General features: G+C 29.2%; 1 protein-coding gene across 1 annotated transcript; it reads right to left on the bottom strand.

The window, feature by feature from the left end:
- Window positions 1–11497: 11497 nt before the first annotated feature.
- Window positions 11498–15929, bottom strand: LOC126664623 (cytochrome P450 714A1-like). Its single transcript, XM_050357118.2, has 5 exons — window positions 15501–15929; window positions 15184–15410; window positions 14459–14706; window positions 12252–12639; window positions 11498–12032 (listed from the first exon to the last, which is right to left on the bottom strand). The coding sequence occupies exons 1-5, from the start codon at window positions 15799–15801 to the stop codon at window positions 11574–11576; spliced, it is 1623 nt and encodes a 540-aa protein (XP_050213075.1). The 5' UTR covers window positions 15802–15929; the 3' UTR covers window positions 11498–11573.
- Between the last annotated feature and the right edge of the window lie 4039 nt (window positions 15930–19968).

Genomic DNA, 19968 nt, shown 5'->3' with positions numbered 1-19968 from the left:
TTCGATATTTGAATAATTTTATCGCCCCTATCCAAATCGCTAAAAAATTTATATTTAATAATTTTTTAAAAATTAAATAACTAATCTAAATATAAAATAATTTTTAATTTTTTTAAATTAAAAATTAAAACCCCGCTCGTCTTCCTCCATGAAAGACGAACATGTCGTCTTCCATGGAGGAAGACGACCTGTTCGTCTTCCTCGAGTTTTAAATTTTTAAAATATTTATTAATGTATTTAATTGATTATTATTTAATAAAGATTGTTATTATTATTTGAAAATTTAAGTAAGATGGTGTTTTTATTTTAATTATAACTATAAGGACTATTTAGAATATTTATTAAAATTTGAAGTATAGGAGAAAAGGTTAATTTGATGCTCAAGGGTCTAATTAAAATTAAAAGGTGTAAATTTTAATATTTGAGGGTGCAATTGAAAATAAAAGGTCGTAATTTGGATATATTTGGTGGTTTTTCAACGTGAGGGTGCAAATAAATTGGGGCTAAAAGGTGGTTTTTTTTAAGGCTTAACTGCACCAAAAATCACCAAATTTCGCGTGTTTTTGGTATTTAACATAATCTTTTTTTCTTGGCATAAAAAATCATCAACTTTCATTTTTTGGCATATTTGTCCACATAACCATTTTCTTTGAAAAATTAAGTGCAAAACGATGTCGTTTTAGCGCAAAACAGCGCCGTTTTATATTCAAAACGGCGCCGTTTCACATCCCGTGGACAAATATGCTAAAAAAAATGAAATTTGGTGATTTTTTATGTCAAGAAAAAAGATTATATTAAATACCAAAAACACGTGAAAGTTGGTGATTTTTATGCAATTAAGCCTTTTTTTAATGGGGATAAGCCTTTAAAATATACTCCCTCCGTCCTAATAGAGTTGTCCACTTTGTCTGTATCACACAGTTTAAGAAAAGCAATTATTGTTGTAAAATTTGCATTACTTTTCTTGTCATACCCTTATTTAAAATAGGGTACACTTGCAAAAACTTTTAATTTACTCATTAGTGGATTTTAAATAGGGGTAATATAGGAGAATTGAGTGTAAAAATTAGCTACGTTTTCAAAGTGGATAAGAATTTTGAGACAATTTTTTTTTTCAAAGTGGACAACTCTATTAGGACGGAGGGAGTATCTTTTTTTTCTTCCAACCTATAGCGACCCAATAAATATAAATGTTTAGCGAGAATTTTAATTATATCAATTTTAATTAATTTTGATTCATTCATTTAATTTATAGTTACATTCATTTAAATATTTGGATTTATTTTGTTTTGATTGACTATAATTGGAAGAAAAAAAATTAAATTTATTGTAATTATAAAATTTGGATATAATTGAAATCTATCTAAACATCCGAATTTATTTGTTCATTAAGCCTTTCTATAATGAAAAATTGAAAACACTTGCAAATATTTTTGGTTTCGGATTTTTAACATCAGTGTATGTTTATATTGGGGATTAAATTAATTCTATATGAAATTATCAAAAAAAAAAATTAATTCTATATGAAACAATCTCAGTGTACAATTTTTAATTTTATTTATAGAAAGAGATAACTTCTTAATGGAAAGACAAACACTATTAGAAAAAGAGGACATTAACGACGGATTTATTCGTCGCTAATGCCCCAAAATCCGTCGTAAAACACGGTTTGCGACATATTAGTGACTGACACAATCCGTTGCGAGATTTCTGGTCGCAAACCGTATTTTCCAGTAGTTAAATTTTGCATTTCTCATAACATTTTTTTAATCATTGAAAAACACCTCATTTTTTTTTGATTTTTTCGTTTATCGACCAAAACATATTATTAAACAACCGAACAATAGTTACAATTTTGGTTCAAATCAATTGGATTTTACAGTTAGATTTTACAGTTGGATTCGATTTTTATACACCCTAGTTGAGCATTAGGCCTTGCTCGAGGAAGACTTGCTTCCATCCTTGAGCGGTCCTCAAGCAAGGTGCTCGATGAAGATTTCTGTTAAAGGTAATAATGCCTTGCTCTAGCTTGATCCGTATAATTTCTCACATGTATTACTTATAAAAATTGACCATTTCCATGCCATCATAGTTCAAATAACATTAATTTAAACTCAATTCTTAATAAAATTACATCAACGCATTTTCAACCCATCAGTGTAGCACCTTCAGAAAACAAAAATGATGCTATTTCAAATAATAAGAATGATTTTAATATGTTTCATAAATCATAACTATTGAAAAACAATCTTGTAAAACTTTCAAAGATAAACAAAGACAATAAAATATAATATTCAGAAGAAAAAAAATCGTAACAATTCCTAAAAGATTCCATCTTTGTTGTTGAATGTTCTTGATCTATTTTCAATTTTTACTCTGTGATAAATCAGATATGGTATATATTTCGTCGCTAAATTTTAATCAATGACAACAAAAAATGAAAAAAATTGACTAATTATTACATTTTATAAAGGCCAAATGTCCTAAAAAGGCCAAATCTTTCATTAAAGGTTTACAAAAGTCCTGACCTTTCAATTTTGTCGATTTTGGCCAAAAACAAATTATTTGGTTTCAATTGTGGCCAACTCTCAATTTGATTTCAATTTGCCTATGTGGAGCCTATGTGGCATGCCAAATATTGAAAGTTCAGGACTTTTGTGAAACCAAATAATCCATTTTGGCCAAAATCGACAAAATTAAAAGGTCAGGACTTTTGTGAAACCAAATAATCAATTTTTGGAAAATTGAAAGGTCAGGACTTTTGTAAAACATTGATGAAAGGTTTGACCTTTTTACAATATTTGTCCATTTATAAAATTATTACTTTGCATATGACTGTCTTGAATTTAATTAATTTATTTATATTTTTATCAAACCTGCTGAAACTAAAATTTCAACCTAAATCGGATGATTCAATGAATTTTGAAATCATAAAATGACAATTACGAACCAGAACAGTAGCTTCCCGAATTATGGTCGAGTCTATATTTTTTTTAAATAATTAGAAAGGGAAAGTACTTCTATAAAAAATTGAACTCACGATTAAACAATTTATTGTCCAATATTTATACTATTTGTGTTATAGTTAATCGGTGATCAAGCCTATGTTAGTAGTAAAAAATAATATTAGCCTCTTAGTTGAAAAGTGAAGAATTTTCTATCAAAAAAAAGTGAATAATTTAAAATCTATATATATCAAAACTTTTTTTTTCTTAAAACTACTGAAATATATAGAGTGGTAGTTGGGATGGGGATGGGGCATTTAGATGGGAGACTCTAGAGTTAACTGCCCGTATCTAACTAGAAAGAGCAAGTGCTACAAAAATTGATTTTTTTTCTTACAAGAATGAAAGTCATATGACAATAATTTTTTTTATATGATCTTTCAAGATTAAGCAACCAATAAAAACAACAAATGTGATACAAGCAAAAATTAGAAAGAAGTCTAATCATGGATCCCGCAAACTTAACACAACGATAAATCGTCGGACGGGGAGTTCGATCTTCTTCTTCCAATGAGACGGAAAATCCGCTTGAACCGTTGAAGCGTAGTATTTTTGCCAACCAACCATCTTCATCATCTAGATCTATAAAGTTAAAAGTCACAAACCTCCCAATTTTTAGATCTACAAAAACTTAACTTTGAAAAACGATCAAACACTAAAAGTTCTTTATAGATCTAAAAAATCAAAGCAAAAGAGGTGGTAAAGACCTTAATATTTATTCCAACATGATGAAATCAAAAAAAACCCAACTCAAAATTAAAATTTTAACAAAGATTTATTGAAATAAAGAGTAAATATATACTACTTAGTAATCTGGGCGGAGAGAAGATGATTTTCCGGCTAGCCGGAAAGATCATCTTCTCCTACCCTCAAAAAGATGGAGAAAATGGAAGTTTTTTTTAAAGAGAAGTGAGAGCACAAATATTAGAGAGAGAAAACTTTTTTTTAAGCTCATAATTCATAAAGCACGTACTTCTGTGCTACAAAAATTGATGGATTTTCTGGATTCTGAAACTTAGTTTAATCTTCAACACCGCATGCTATAAAATTATAAATAAGGTAAAAAAATTCGATATTAAAGTATATTTATTAAATATATATTTTAAAATTAAATGAAATTATTATTAAATCTTAAAATCAAATAAAATTATCAAAATTAAAAATTTAATCAAATTTATAAAACTAAAAATGTTTTTTTTTTAATTCATTTAATACAATGAATGTAGACATGATTATGAGATTGTTTTTTTGCGTCCCAATCTTTAATGGGATTCTGTGGACCTTTATCACACATGCATGATCTGCCTAAGACAACACCAAGAAAGTAGCTCTGAGGGCAATATCGGTATAATCCAAGCAGCTCTAAGGGTAATATGGGCAGAATTCAGAATTACTTGCAATATTCTGTGTTTATTAATAATATTCTCCAGCGTAAATAATTGTAGTTAAGGTTGATAATAAAGTACGGACATTCATTTTCTTTTGATTTTGCTATCTCTACTTTCAACCAGTGACACGTCGAGGTGATGGTTGAGATGTCACCATCTCTTATTATTACAAGAAAAATGCTTTATTCCCTAATTATATGTCAAATTCTGATTGTTTAAAATTCTTTTAAAATACATGTTTCTCTCATACATTAATTATGTCATGTTATATTTACAACAAATCAATAAGTATTTCCAATAAAAATTTTTTTAATTATTATTTAATTTTTTTATTATCAATTTTTCCACATAACTAACACATTATTGGTTTGTTGCACGAATGACATGACGTAACAGTTGCGTGCAATAATTTTTCATACGTAGACATTTATTTTCCGGACAGATAAAAAATGATAAAAAACTGAAAATTTATAATGATTTTTAGATAAATTTATCTGGATGACGACTTTGTGGTCCATTTAGTTGGATTCAAACTAGACAGATCCGTGCATAATCGTAAGTTTGGGGGATTGAAACGCAATTAATTACAAATAAACTATAAAAATATAAAGAGATTGTGATCTAATTAAAAATTAGACTAATTGCAATATCATTAAAGTTTATGGACTAATTTGTAAGTTTGACGGACTAAAATTGACTATACTCAAAAACTTAAAGTCCTAAAAACCATTTTTAATACTTATGGACACCAAAATAGACTTTTAGTGTCCATTTACTTAACATGCAAGATAAAATCCGAATTTACATTTAATTAATCCTGTTAATAATAGTAAAATCTAATCCTAAAATTCTATCACTTCACTCTCTTTTACTTTCCATATATATCTACAACTCTAGTTAACAAAATCCTAAATTAACTTAAATTCTAGGAAATCTAACTCTAAATTCAACTATAGAAATATAGGACAGCCTAACTAAAGATCGAATCAGAAGCACAAAAATCAAACACCAAATCTTAGGAATTCTGGTGTTGGCCGAACTCCCTCCTCACACACACACACCAGTCGATCAAACCAAGCCAAGAACTCATAACAGTACTTCTAAGGACCCATTAAACTGGCTATTCCTATTTCAATTCCTAACATCATCATCACAGCTTGCGAGTTTGAGGAGGATAAGGTCAATTTGATCCCATCACTTTTACATTAATTGATTTAGAACTGCTAGAATTAATGTCTTCGTTTGCATGTTTAGGCTGTTTTATTTTAAATTACCATAAACTATGTAGTTGCTATAACTGATGTGTTTTTAAACTGTTGATATGATTGTCATGGAACTGACTCATAAACATGATTATAAGCTGTTTATACATGATTTTCTGTCATAACATGTTGAAACTGTTTATTCTCAATGCCTATAACGCTTGCATGTAGCTTAAACTGTCAAACTCGCCATAATTGCCATGCATATTGTGTTATTAGTTATTTTTCCATGATTGCTATAAAATCAGTTTAGAAACATGAATTTATGATGTTTAATTCAATTTTAGACACTGTATTTCAACCTCAGTATGTTTTGGAACGTTTTGCTTTGCATTTTGATGTTTTTCTTAAGCTGATTGCATGAAAACCGAACCGAAACGACGAGTCTCCGCGACCCAGAGACGCCGCTGCCATGCCATGGCACCGAATCCACCTTGCCATGGCGCCGCCGCCACTTCTTGTGGCGCCATGGTGGTGCTATCTTCTTTTTCCCATGCCTTTCCTATATCTTCTAGATTCGATTCGATAGTATGTTTGTGTTTCCGGATTCATTTAATTTCGGAATTAAGCCCCATTTGAGCTCACGAATTTGTATATAGTTGTAGGACTTATTTGTAATCTGTAATGGGTCAAACCAAATTTGTTTCGAGTCTCGGAGCCTAAATATGTAATATGCCATGCCATCCGGACCTTGAAGCCCAAGCTCAAAAAAACTAGAATATTCCAGACACGATTCTGGGTTTGTTTGAACTCGGAATTAACCCTGGTTAGAACCATCAAAACCGTATCGACAAGACAAATAACTTCTGTGTTCTGACCGAAACCAGATCTCGACTATACAGACTTCCAGATGACATGCAAGTGCTAGACGTTTCGGGTCAACAAGGTTAGAAAATGCGTCTAACCTTGCATGTATATCAACTGCGTATGGGCATTGTTTGAATTGTTTATCGCTTTCCAAATCATGATCAAATCCAGTATTGTCAGGCTAATGAACTTAATCACGTTAACTTAGTAAATCCAACAAGTCCAGCAAATCACCTAGAAATCATATGATTGCCATGAAAATGTAATTAGTGGTTGTATAATATTCAAGATGACTAATAATGAATTCAATCTCACTCAGAGATCCGGTTTTAGACTTTGTGCATATAAAATGATAAAGACTTGCCAATGTTTGATAGGTGATAGAAACCACTAGAATTAAATGAATGTTTAGGAGTACATGCTACATGTTTCACCTGTCTGTCCTAGATCAAGTTATATATATATATATATATGTGTGTGTGTGTGTGTGTGTGTGTGTGTGTGATATGTGTTTACCGCTTTCAAACATGTTCAGTATTATATCCAGTAAACTACATGATTGCTGAGATGAGATAATCAAATATGTCCTGTAAATAAAAGTACGATTGATAAGGCAAATAAAAAAGTTTCGGTAGATTTCTACTAACCTGATCTTTTGGTCCGATACTCGATAATCTCACCCATAGACGAGTTAGGTTAACTAGTAGGCAGAAAAGGCATTTCCTAACCGAATTAGGTGGAGACTCCATTACTTTCAAACCTTTTCAAAATCGAAGTCAGCCATAAGCCTGGGCGAGTGAGCTCCCGAACAGCCGCTCCGCTCACAATATAGCTAAAAATATTTCTCTATTCGTTTGTTTCCACGGCAGACGCGATATAAAATGAATAAAAAAGACGAGTTCATAATATTACAATATAATTTATTTTACGTGTTCTTTTATCCATAAAAGATAAATTTATTTAACTTGCAAAAATTAAAAAATATGGTTTATTTTGTATTTTTGAATTTGTTAATTTCTAAATATACTTTACTAAAATTGTAAAAACTCTGATTTATATAAAACCTTAAATTTGAAGTTAAAAAAACAGAAATATTTTAAACGAACTAACAAACTTGAATTAATGGACCCGAAATCCAAACAAATGCTATAAAAATTTTACTGATTAAAAAAATCTTTTCATACTAATTCAAAAGTACAATAGAAAACGTTTCAAAACACAGTAGAACTCCAAAATCAAAATTATTTTTTAAAAAAGTTAAAATTATACAAAAATATTAATGAAAAGATGATGATTTTCAGGCAAAATAAAAAAAAAATCATTTATCTCCTATTAAATATTCGAAGATTTGAGAAGCAGATATAGTTTCTCATTTTTAATTATACGGTGTTAATTTCAGTTTAATTAAATGATGAAGCTGTTTTTTTTTTCAAATTTATTAAACTAACTACTCCCTCTGTTTTTTTTATTTGCCCATTTAGCCAAAATTACACATTTTAAAAAAGTGGAGTTTTTATCTTAAATTATTGGTGTAAATACTAATATAACCCTACTAGTTAATAAATGTTTGTAAATTGAGTCATAGGTCATTTATCAGTAAGGATAAATTTGGAAAATAAAAGCTAAAGTCATCTTAAAATTCTAAATGGACAACTAATTGTGGACAAGTTCATTTGGCTAAATTGACAATTAAAAAAAAACGGAGGATGTATGAGGTTTGAAATAATATGCTTTCTAGGATTATTTGTCAAAAAATCCCCACTATTTACATTTTAGCGAATTGAATAAAATATTTTTAAGATTATAAAAATAGCCCCAATTTTCACTTCCCGTAGCAATTATGGGCCCGTCCAATATTGAAAAACTGTAACCAATAAGTTATAACTCAAACGGTATAAGTTTTGAGCATCAATCTAGCTCACAAGCGCTCCCCTATCTAAATATATATATATATATATATATTAAAAAATCATAAAATTTGCTATAGAAATTGAAAAGTTTAACATTTTTTTGGTAATTTTTAGAAATTATGTTCAAAACGCCTAAATCGTGAAATATTGGACTTTTTAAAAACTATTTTTTTATTAATTGTCATCTGCAAATTACATTTACATAAATTTTATTTTTTATTTTTTTATTCCTCATAAGGAAAAGCCAGCAGAATATCATAGATTATTTAACCTTTTTGTAAAATTATCAAATATTAAAAAATTAAAAACTAGAAAAAAGAAGAAAATTCAGTAACAATTTTTACAGTCCATGAATATTTTAAATGAATTAGTTATATTTACTTATTTAGTAGAAAAGAAGATCCTATTTGATAGGAAATTCTTACTAAATTAGCCCACTAATATGGATTGGCCAATAGGATTTTGGACAAAAAATGGCCTGGCCCAAATGAGCCCAACCATATGTTTTCCACGAACAAGTCAAATTTTAGAGTACTTGACTTTGCAATTTCTTAAAAGGTGCTTTGTACACTTATAACTTATTAGATTTTATTAAAATTATTTTATTATCATAATAAAAATATAATTTTTATGATTTAAAATAAATATTTTACGAGTTGGTTGATTGAAATTCTCAATTAGAGTAGAAGCCATCAGAGTATAATGAGAGATATTTAAGCCGTGAAGTGGTGCAAACTTATTCTAGAGAGAGAAAACATATTCTATAGAGAGAAAGTTTGATTTTTTTCGATTTCGAGCGCATGGGACGGTGATCTTCAATTTTTAGTCAGATATCATCGCCTCTTAATTCGTTTATTTCAACGTTTTGCTGTTTGTTTGAATAAATTGTTCCGTTCTTTGAAGTTTTGGTGTGTTTTTATGTGTTTTGTTCGTGGTTTCTGTAGATTGTTGGTTCGTTCAAGACGTTACAGCATTTGTTGAAACTTCAATTTTACATTTTTGAAGATTCAAAGTTTTTTTTCCATCATTCGAAATATTTTAGCAGCGGAACAAGTGGTTAATAAAAATTATGGGGTATGACTGGTGTCAGGGAATTCCTCACACTGAAATTCATCCTATTTTTAGTCACCTGTTAAATTTGTATCTTTAAATTTCTATTTTTATTTCGTTTCTTTTTATAAATCGATATAGGATTTCAGTTGTTTTTTTTTATTTTTATTATTTTGATCTACGATATACTTCGACGGTTTGATGTAATATGTTAATCTATTAATATTACCATCTTTTGAAAAAACAAATTGGAATGAAAAATGAAAATAGTACTTTCTAAAACTCAACATCAATTAATCAAGGCTTAATTACTTAAAAAAACCCCACCTTGTAATATTTTTTCGTTTATACCCTGACCTAGGAAAAAATTCATTTGCACCCTTTTTTTGATTTCTCGTTTTCAACTGTACCCCAAAGTATTAAATTGAACTTTTTTCATTTAGAAAAACATATAAAATAGTCCTTCATTTTTTAACCTATATTCTAATTAGATTTTAATGTTATTAATAATACAAAAATACATTCTTCTTTAAAAAATTAACCTTATAATGATAATTTTTTTTATATTAATTATCAATAACTTTTTCAAATTAAAAAACGTAAAAATAAATGCCTTTTACTTAAAAAAAACAATTTACGTTATTTTTTTTTAATTTTTTTTCCCGGATCTCAGGCGAGGAGGAGGAGGAAATCCTCCTCCTCGCCTGAGAAGAGGAGCTGATGCTCCTCTTCTCAGGGAGGAGCAGCAGCTCCAGGCGAGGAGCTGTTGCTCCTCGCCTGAGGAGCAGATCTGCTCCTCGCTTCAGGCGAGGAGCAGATCTGCTCCTCGGAAAAACGAGGAGCAACTGCTCCTCGTTTTTCCGACGAGTAGCACATCACTACTCGTCGGAAAAACGAGGAGCGTTTTTCCGAGGAGCAGATCTGCTCCTCGCCTGAAGTGAGGAGCAGATCTGCTCCTCAGGCGAGGAGCAGCAGCTCCTCGCCTGACTTTCAGGTGAGGAGCTGCTGCTCCTCACCTGAGGAGCAACAGCTCCGAGGAGCTGCTGCTCCTCCCTGAGAAGAGGAGCAGCAGCTCCTCTTTTCAGGCGAGGAGGAGGACCTCCTCCTCCTCGTCTGAAATCCGGAAAATTTAAAAAAATATATTTTAAAAAAATATTTTTATCGGATTTTTTAGTGGATCCATAAATCGAAAGAGTAAAATAGTGGGTCGGAAGTTTTTTAAATAAAAAATTTTAAAATTATTAATTTTTAGGATTTATTTGAATATTTTTAAAGTTTAAGGATTTTTTTGAATTTTTTCAAATAGAAAAAAGTATAATATAATCCTTCTATTTAATAGTGTTTAATAGTTGCATCCTTTAATTAATTAATTTGTCAAAAAAATAAATTTTGGGGTACAGTTGAAAACGAAAAATCAAAAAAAGGGTACAAATGAATTTTTTCCTACGTCGGGGTATAAACGAAAAAATGTTGCAAGGTGGGGGTTGTTTTAAGTAATTAGGCCATTAATCAAACTACAATTAAAGAGCGGACATGAATTTTAATTTAAGTCAAACTACTGTAAATTTCATGTTCATCTTTCTTAAAAAAAAAAACTTCAATTAGTATTTTATTTTTCTACTAATTCTCAGCCCTTTCGGTTAGGTTTGAAATTTTAAATAAAATCTATATAAATTAAATATAAGTATTATAATAAAAAATTAACAAAACATAATCGATATAAATAGGGTTAATGTCAAAAAAAATCACGAACTTTACACGTTTTCTCATTTTAATCACGAAGTTTAAATTTTCTCATTTTCATGCACGAACTAGCACTTTTTTTCAAATTCATGCACGGTGCTGAGGTGACACTAATTTATTGGTGTAAAATAACCTCCACCTCAACAAATTACATCAATGGATCCATGACACATCAGCACTATGTATGAATTTGAGAAAAAGTGATAGTTCGTGCATGAAAATGAGAAAATTTAAACTACATGATTAAAATGCGAAAACGTGTAAAGTTGGTGAATTTTTATGACATTAACCCATATAAATAATATCTTTCAGTTATCTTTTAGTTATGTGCAAAAATAAACGGGGGTGAGCACTATTTTATTAACGAAATAAACTGTGTAAGACTTAGTACAATCTATTTTTATAAACTTATATAGAAGTATTCATTGATCTATCCTCCTTTTGCACTTTCCTTACAAGGAGTTTGATACCGTGTTCAGGCACCAGTAGCATCCTATAAACAGGAGAGTGGCGATATTCCGGCGACAGAGAAAAGGAGAAGTCGCTCAGAATTAGAGCAAGAAGTACTTTGAGTTCTAGCATCGCAAAACTCTGTCCTAAGCACAACCGACTTCCCAGACCAAAAGGCATGTACGATTGCGGATATTTGCAAGCTTCAGAGATACCACGCGAGAACCTCTCCGGCTTGAATTCATTGGCGTCCGGACCCCAATTTTCAGGATCCCGATGAAGTGCAGTCATCAATACCCAGATGTTTGTTCCTTTTGGGATTGTTAAATCTGCTAACTTCATGTCTTCAAAAGCTTCTCTTGATGTTATTACTCCCGGACCGTACAGTCTTAGGCTTTCTTGAATCACCATGTTTAGCTGCAATGCAAGTAGAAATTGCACCACATTAGAATATATTATCGGTTAATGATTTGATGTCTGAATTATAAAAAGTTGATAGTTTATGTTTAAAGTTTACAAAGTTGAAAATTCATTTTTAAATTACAAACTATGCTAAAAAGTCATTGTTTCGTTTTCTACATCTTTAAAATTATAGTGAGTAATCAAATACTAGTGAGATGAGTTAACAAAAAATACCGTTTTTAACTGTTGAAGTTTGTCGAAATCCAGCAAGCAATCATGAAGATTATCACGACATGTCTCGAAAATCTCAGCACGAACACGATCTTGCCATGCGGGAAATAGTGCAAGGAGCATCAAAGTCCAGGAGGCCGACATAGCAGTGGTCTCTTGGCCTGCAAAATAGATGTTCTTGCAGTTGTCTATAATGAACCGATCTACATTGCGAGCATTCTTAAGTTGTTCACTATTAGCAGCACTTTCAAGTATTGCTTCTAACAGATCTTTTTCGGACATTCTAGATCTTTGTCTTTCTTCTCGGCGGGCATTTACTATTTTCAATATCATTGTCTCTATCTCTTTCTGCAAACTCCATGCTTCTCTGTTGCTCTTTGTCGGAAGAAATCTACGATATTCAATCAACTTGTTAAAACCAGCTCTCCTTGACATTTTCTCATTGTGACAAGCGTTTGAGTACTAATTATAAGTGAAAGTGGAATCTATTGAACTTCTACTAATTTGTCTACCTGATTATGGGCCAAGTTTGGACGAGACTTTAACAATAGTTATTTATGATTTTGAATAGTCATATTCAATCAACCTAACATATTTTTCATATTTGAGGTAATACATCTATCTATATCTATATCTCTCCTTGACATTTTCTCATTGTGACAAGCGTTTGATCAAGTACTAATTACAAGTGAAAGTGGAATCTATTGAACTTCTACTAATTTGTCTACTTGATTATGGGCCGAGCTTGGACGAGATTTTAACAATAGTTATTTATGATTTTGAATAGTCATATTCAATCAACCTAATCTAATTTTTCATATTTGAGATAACACATCTATCTATATCTATATCTATATCTATATTTATACTATATATAAAAGTACGGATTGGGGGGGCCAATTATCCTACGAATATTAAAAGCAACCGTAGAAAGATAATAAGCACAGTTACCAGTACCACAGAGTCCTAAATAATCAAAAAAATTTATTATCATTAACAATTATCTATAAAATTGAAACAAATACATAGGAAGGAGTAATAAACTCCTTTCATGACTCTAAAATGCAGGTTATATATAAAAATATGGATGTGGTGGAGAAACAGACATATTTACGTTATAAAAGCACGAATGGGAGGGAGGCACATTTATCAAAATATCCTTTTTAATTTATACATAATTTAAAGTTTTATAATCATTTACTAATTAATTAATAAAAGATATAATTTAGTTGAATCTGACGAAAATTAAATCCTTGTAGAATTCAAACATTTAAAATTAATTCCATTAGCTTTTATATTTTGAAACAAACGTCTATCATAATGATCGGAAGTTTGGCTCCCTCTATAATTCAAAGCCTTGCAAATTAAATTTTTATTGGATCCTAAACTTTGTTGTCTTTGCTCAAAAAAATCTGATCAGATTTTATAGGCTTACATATATATGGCAAAACATGGACATCAATTAGTTTCTATTTTTATATAACATACTTATTTAATAATTTTTACAATCCTAATTCAATAAAAACACTAATTAATTTCTAACTAATTTAATATTAATTAAAAATAAATATAATAATATAATTATAATATATTTAATCCAATTTATAAAATATTTTATAATTCAATCAAAATATTGATTATGAATAAAATATAACGATTCAATTAAAAAAAATTAATTAAAAAAAAAATTATTGTCATTGATTAATTTTAAAATTAATATATTTTGATGTATTAAATTTATTTTTAACAACTCCTGTTAACAAATTTAATATTAATTATAAATAAAATAAATTAGTATTATAATAATTTGTCGAGTCATGTGCGTAGCACGTAAGGCGAAACTAGTTTTATAAAATATAAATATTAATCTAATTCATGAGATATTTTCTAATCCTATAAAAATTTAATTGATTTAATCTTGATTATACATTAGTATGATTATAATAAATTTAATATTACATTTAATATTAATTTAGATATTAGTATAGTTAATCAGTATAATTAATAATATTATATTTATTTTTAATAAAACTATAACTAATTTAATATTAATTATAAATTAAATAAATTATAATTATAATAAATTAAGTTATATAACAGGTCACATTACGAGTCACGTGGGTAGCACGTAATACGAAACTAGCTAGTTTTATAATACGAGCTTATGCATAATGCATTAACTAAATTAAAACAAAGAAAATAATAATTACCTGAAGTTAGTGAATCCAAAAAGCAGACTGGGTCTGGACATAGATCCCTGAAGAAGCTCAATCTTTGCGAAAATTTGTTTGCCTTGAGAGTAAGAGCTGCCGAAACAAGCCCTTGAGATAATATCCGCAGATACACTTTTCAAATCTCTATCAACACTTACATCTGCAACTCCACCTTGCTTTTTAACTTGGCTGTCCCATGTTTTTATCAAGTCCATAGTAGATTCCTCCATTAATCCTAACATATGCTACAGTACAAAATATAAACTATATCAAGTTAACATATAGCCACCTGCTCACGATATTTTTTTATAAAAAATAGATTACAAGTATAAGGTTTTTGGCTTTTTTAAAGATACTTTTGGAATATAAATGACACGCGAAAAACATAAAGCTCTACGACAGTGTAAAATAATAATTTATTTGGTGTATTAAAAATGGTAAAAGTGAAAGTGTTCTCACGGGTTTGTTCTAGTGGTTTAAGTCTCAGCCATTTAGGCGTTATGGTTGTTAGTTCAAACCTCGCTTTTCTAAAATATGAAGTAGCTAGAGCTGGGCTGCTAAGCCATTAGCCCAGATTTTCCGGCCGGATATATAAACTTGCGGGCAGTTCACATCTTAGAATTTGACAGTGGTCCTGAGCTTTAGGCTAGGGGAGTGACTTCTCGTCACAAAAAAAAGGTGTTAGTAGTGACTGAGTGAATACTCATATATAGATATGGTACCTTAGCTTTGTGGAGGAAGAATTCAGGAGCAATGATCTTTCTCTGATGAGCCCAGTGAGGACCATTGGCTCTTATAATACCATTCCCAAGCAGAGGCTGAGTGGTACTGGAGAGATATGTAGGTCTACCCAAATCCAAGGATTTATGAAGATTCAGTGCCTTTAGTACTTCTGGTTTAGCCACATATAAATGCTGTTTGTTCGCTGTTGAGTACATGTATATTGACCCTGCATCATGCTTACAGCTTAGCCCTTCATTATAAGATTTGAAACAAAAAGAATATCTTTTGTAAGAGAAAAAAACTCATAAAAAGTTACCGTATTCTTTAGCCCATTGATGGAGATAAGGAAAAATGGAGGAAACCCAAGAAGGCGACCGAGTTTCGGAATCGGCATCAGACGAGTGATGACGATTCTTGATTGCCGAAGATTGAATGTCTCTCAATTCTTGAAGATTACCGGACAAGAAAGAAGAAGAGTTTGGTCCGGTGATTCCTTGTCTGAAAAGCATGGATCGAATCCTTCTGGGTTTCAACCAGAACTCATTCAACACATTCTTCAGCAAAATGAAGAACCCAACTACTATTACAGCTCCAACAACACCTGCTTCCAAACCCATCGATCTGTGCGGACTTGGGAACTCCGACAAAGGATTACTAGCTAAATAAAAGCAACACAGACAAAAAATTACTCTTGGGATATGTTACATATTTAAAGATTGGCAGTTTCTGTTTTGTAACAAGATGGCTGATTGGCTATTGTATTTTATAGTTGTAATATTAAAATATTTAATAATTAAAATAAGGGGTAATGTCATAAAATTTTACAAACTTTACACGTTTTCTCAATTTAATCACCTTCTTTAAAACTTCTCATAAAAATACACTATCTTTCATTTTTTTTCGAATTCATACACGGTGCTAACGTGACACTCATTCATTGGTGCAATTTGCTGAGATATAAGTCATTTTTAATCAATGAATGAGTGACATGTCAACACCGTGTATGAATTTGGGAAAAATGAAATTTGGTGTATTTTTATGAAATGTTTTAAAAAACGTGATTAAATTGAAAAAATATGTAAAGTTGGTGAACGTTTATGACAATAACCCTTAAAAATCAACATTGTAGATATTAATTGATTTGTTTTACAATGACGGGGTGAGAAATAAGGACTAATTATATATTAAGTCATTGTAATATACATTATTTTTCAATTTAATTGTTTTCAGATCAATCACCGATTTAAAATCCGGCGAATTTGAACGAACTCGGAAAACGACACATGATGTAGCATAACATTTTTAAAAGCTAATTACTTAATTTAACCCTTTTTTTAATTTTATCAAATTATTTTATATTTATCATGTTTATATATGTAGAATCCGACTATGCCTGTCAAATCACTTTATGTTTATCCTGTCAGTTCAAGATCACAGATTTTAAAACTTTAAAAAATTGAAAAATTTTGGTTTCGGAAAATATTAATCTTGAAAAATATTGATTTATTAATAATTTTTAAAAAACACAATTAAATTAGAAAGTATATTAATCCAAAAAAAACAGTATATCTATGGAATTGTGAGTTCTTTTTGTCTTTTTTTGGTAATTATAGAATTGTGAGTTAAATTTTTTCTAGTGTTAATTATTTTATGAATATATTCTCAATTATAAAGTGACCTCGTTGATAGTAAATGAAAAATGGGGATTAGAATTTCCTCAAATTTAAATAAGTTTAATAGGTTATATTTATTAATTTACACCATTTATTATAAAATAGATGGTATAAATTATTTTTATATAAATTAAATTTCTTTAATTGACATTATTTATTTTATAATAGACAGTGAAAATTTATTAATTATGATCCGTTAAATTCATTTAAATTTAAAGAGATTCTAATTCTAAAAATGGAGTATTTATTCCACACAACGGATGTGCCACATCATTTTTATAATAAGTCAATAATTATTTGTGATAATTTTTTTTTCATTTTTTATTTATTTTTTTATCATTAAACATTTGCACAAAACTAACGTTTCATTGGTTTGTTACACGAATAACGTGTCGCAACTATTACGTTGTATAATTATTCCAAAAAATGGTGCTACTAAATTCAAATTTGTGTATCAGTGTCGTAATCAATCTTGTCCAGTTGGTCAAACTTGGCCGGCTAACGATTACTAGAAATTTAGCAATAATGTATTTCTCGCCAAAGATATCTTCTATTCTGTCAATCACAGAGATAAATTCATTAAAGAGAGAAAAAGATCACAGTGGTGAAGGGACTTGGATCTTTGTACAATTCAAATTGAACAATTTTTAGTCCGTCTGTTATCTTTTTTCTTTTTTTTTACTTGTCCACTTAATTAAAATTATAATAAAATAATATTCTCTCTATCTTATAAAAATAAACTATTTAAACAAATACAAAAATTAAAATAAATAAATTATATTTATATATTTTTCTATTTTTAATTTTCAATAATTTTTAAAATAAATAAATAATATATTAATGACTAATTTTTATATTGGTTTATTATACATAGATATTAAAAATTAACATTTATTCTATATGGAATAATTAATTAAATTAAAAATAATATATATATATATATATATATTAGGGGTAATTAAGATGGCTTATCTTTGTGGAAGGGAGGGAGTAAATGTTTTATTCTAAATTATAAAAAATAATACTAATACAATCCTTTTTTTTAGAATACTAATATGATCCTTTTAAAAGATATATACATCACTAAAAAAACATTACAAATTTAAGCAAATATCTTATATGTGAATACAATTAACGGACAAATAAACAATTAAAAGCTGCAATCTTCTTCGCATGAAAGAATCGAATAAAATTCCTGATGATAACACTGTAAAATTGAATATTGTAAATTGATGATCATGTATCACAATATTTTCTGCATATAATTGATCTTCAATTGAATTCAAAAAAACATTTGATAAAAAAACAAAATCTGTATCCATAGCAGTTTGATTTGCACAATTTTTATATGAACGATTTCTATACTGCATGAAAAGATCCACAAAGAAAATTCAAATTTCATTAGGGATAACACCATAAATTCCATCAAAAAAAAAATTATATTTCACTGAAGAAGAGACTTTATGATGGGGAGGGTAAAGAGCAACCAGCGCAAATCGGCCTTTCATTCCCTTGTTCCGTCATAACCCCACCCCCACCCCAGGCCCTGAGGTGTAACAAGAACAGCAGATAAAAAAAATAAAAATAGATAAACACATAAAGACAAAGGTGGGGATTTTTCCACTCCACATATTCGTAACCCCACTTCATAATAATAAAATTTGACAAATTTATCCTCAATTAATTTTTAAATCTAATTTTTATCTTCTCTTTTTTATTTATGTCATATGGACACTAATACAATCTACCTGTTTATTTATTTATTTTTGTTCCTAAAATTTTCGTTGTATCCATTTATATTATCTCAAAATAAAAATTAAATTTTTAGAACTCACCATTACTTTTAGCTTTAATTAGATTAATATTTAAATCATTTTACTATAATTTTGAAATAGTAGCTCTATCGAATTTAGTATTTGAATTGTCATAATGATGTTAATTGTTGAAAATAATTTTTAGTCTAAATATCATATCTCAATAATTGAAATTTTATTCTGGTTGCTATTAAAAAGTGAATTTATAGTGCAATAGATTTTTAAACCGTTTTTTATTATTCATAGCCAAACTGTTGAAAACCGGCAGAATTAGTCCATTTTATCATACTCGCTATTTTTTATAGTCATTTTTTTGATCGAACCGAATTTCAACCAATTTATTTGCCACATTACTGTCAACTCATCAAATTGCTGACGTGGTAACATTTCTCATCCAATCAAATCACATTACAAAGCATATGATAATCAAACCAAAATCAACCAAATCTCTAAACCAAATTAATTAATTTTATTATTATAAAATCATTATATGTTAAAAAAATTATTATTTTCTAATTAACTAATTACAAATCCCAATTATTTAATTAAATCTAATTAAATTTAAATTTAAATCAAATGAATTTATCTAATAAATTTATTAGAATTAATTTAAAATACTAATTAATTTAAATAAACCAGATTTTATCCCGAATTAAAATTCATTCAAAAAATTTCGACATCGCCGTCATTTACCCTGGACACTGGCCTCTAGCATTTTGGCCAAACATGGCAACCAAAGCAAAAAGACAAACAAGCTCTTTACAAACTATGGTATTGACAGATAATAAATACATGGCAACCAAAGCAGAAATAACACAAAATTCTAATTAAAATAATCGGGTTTTTAGATTTTTTGTTCCTTCAATTTGATTAGGGTTAATCGAGAAAAGATGTATCAATTGAAAAATAGATTTTTCAATTTTAATTTTAGGATTCTTTGAAAAAGAGGTATCGATTGAAAATGACTTGGAGCTTTCAAACGTTTTTAATTGAGTATATGGCGTGTTTACTTGGCAAAAAATGCCAAGGTAGAATGAAGGGTGCATTTATGATTCTCACCAACCCAAACGTGAACAACACTCGCTAATTTCTGTTAATGGAGGGACACCGGGATACTAAAAATGGAAGTGGAGGGATTTAATGCACGGGTAATTTAATGAAGGGACCTTATGTGTAAAAAAGTAAAATACAAGGATCCAAGGATGAGTTAAGCCAAAACAATTTAACAAAATTGAAATTTTGTCATTTACAAAAATTCAAATCCGCAGGTATTAGGGTTGCTATGTATGTAATAGAT

The sequence above is a fragment of the Mercurialis annua genome, linkage group LG1-X (assembly GCF_937616625.2).
Source record: "Mercurialis annua linkage group LG1-X, ddMerAnnu1.2, whole genome shotgun sequence".
NCBI lineage: Eukaryota > Viridiplantae > Streptophyta > Magnoliopsida > Malpighiales > Euphorbiaceae > Mercurialis > Mercurialis annua.
The sequence above is the reverse complement of the archived record's forward strand: the minus strand, read 5'-3'. Positions and strand labels throughout refer to the sequence as shown.

What these genes read in the sequence shown, in the direction of transcription:
- LOC126664623 (XM_050357118.2), bottom strand. Translation starts at nt 15,801, where the DNA reads ATGGGTTTGGAAGCAGGTGTTGTTGGAGCTGTAATAGTAGTTGGGTTC. An exon ending in TCAATGGGCTAAAGAATACG is followed by an intron (nt 15,411 to 15,500) that starts GTAACTTTTTAT and finishes AGCATGATGCAG; the next exon opens with GGTCAATATACATGTACTCA. An exon ending in AACTTCAACAGTTAAAAACG is followed by an intron (nt 12,033 to 12,251) that starts GTATTTTTTGTT and finishes CTTGCATTGCAG; the next exon opens with CTAAACATGGTGATTCAAGA.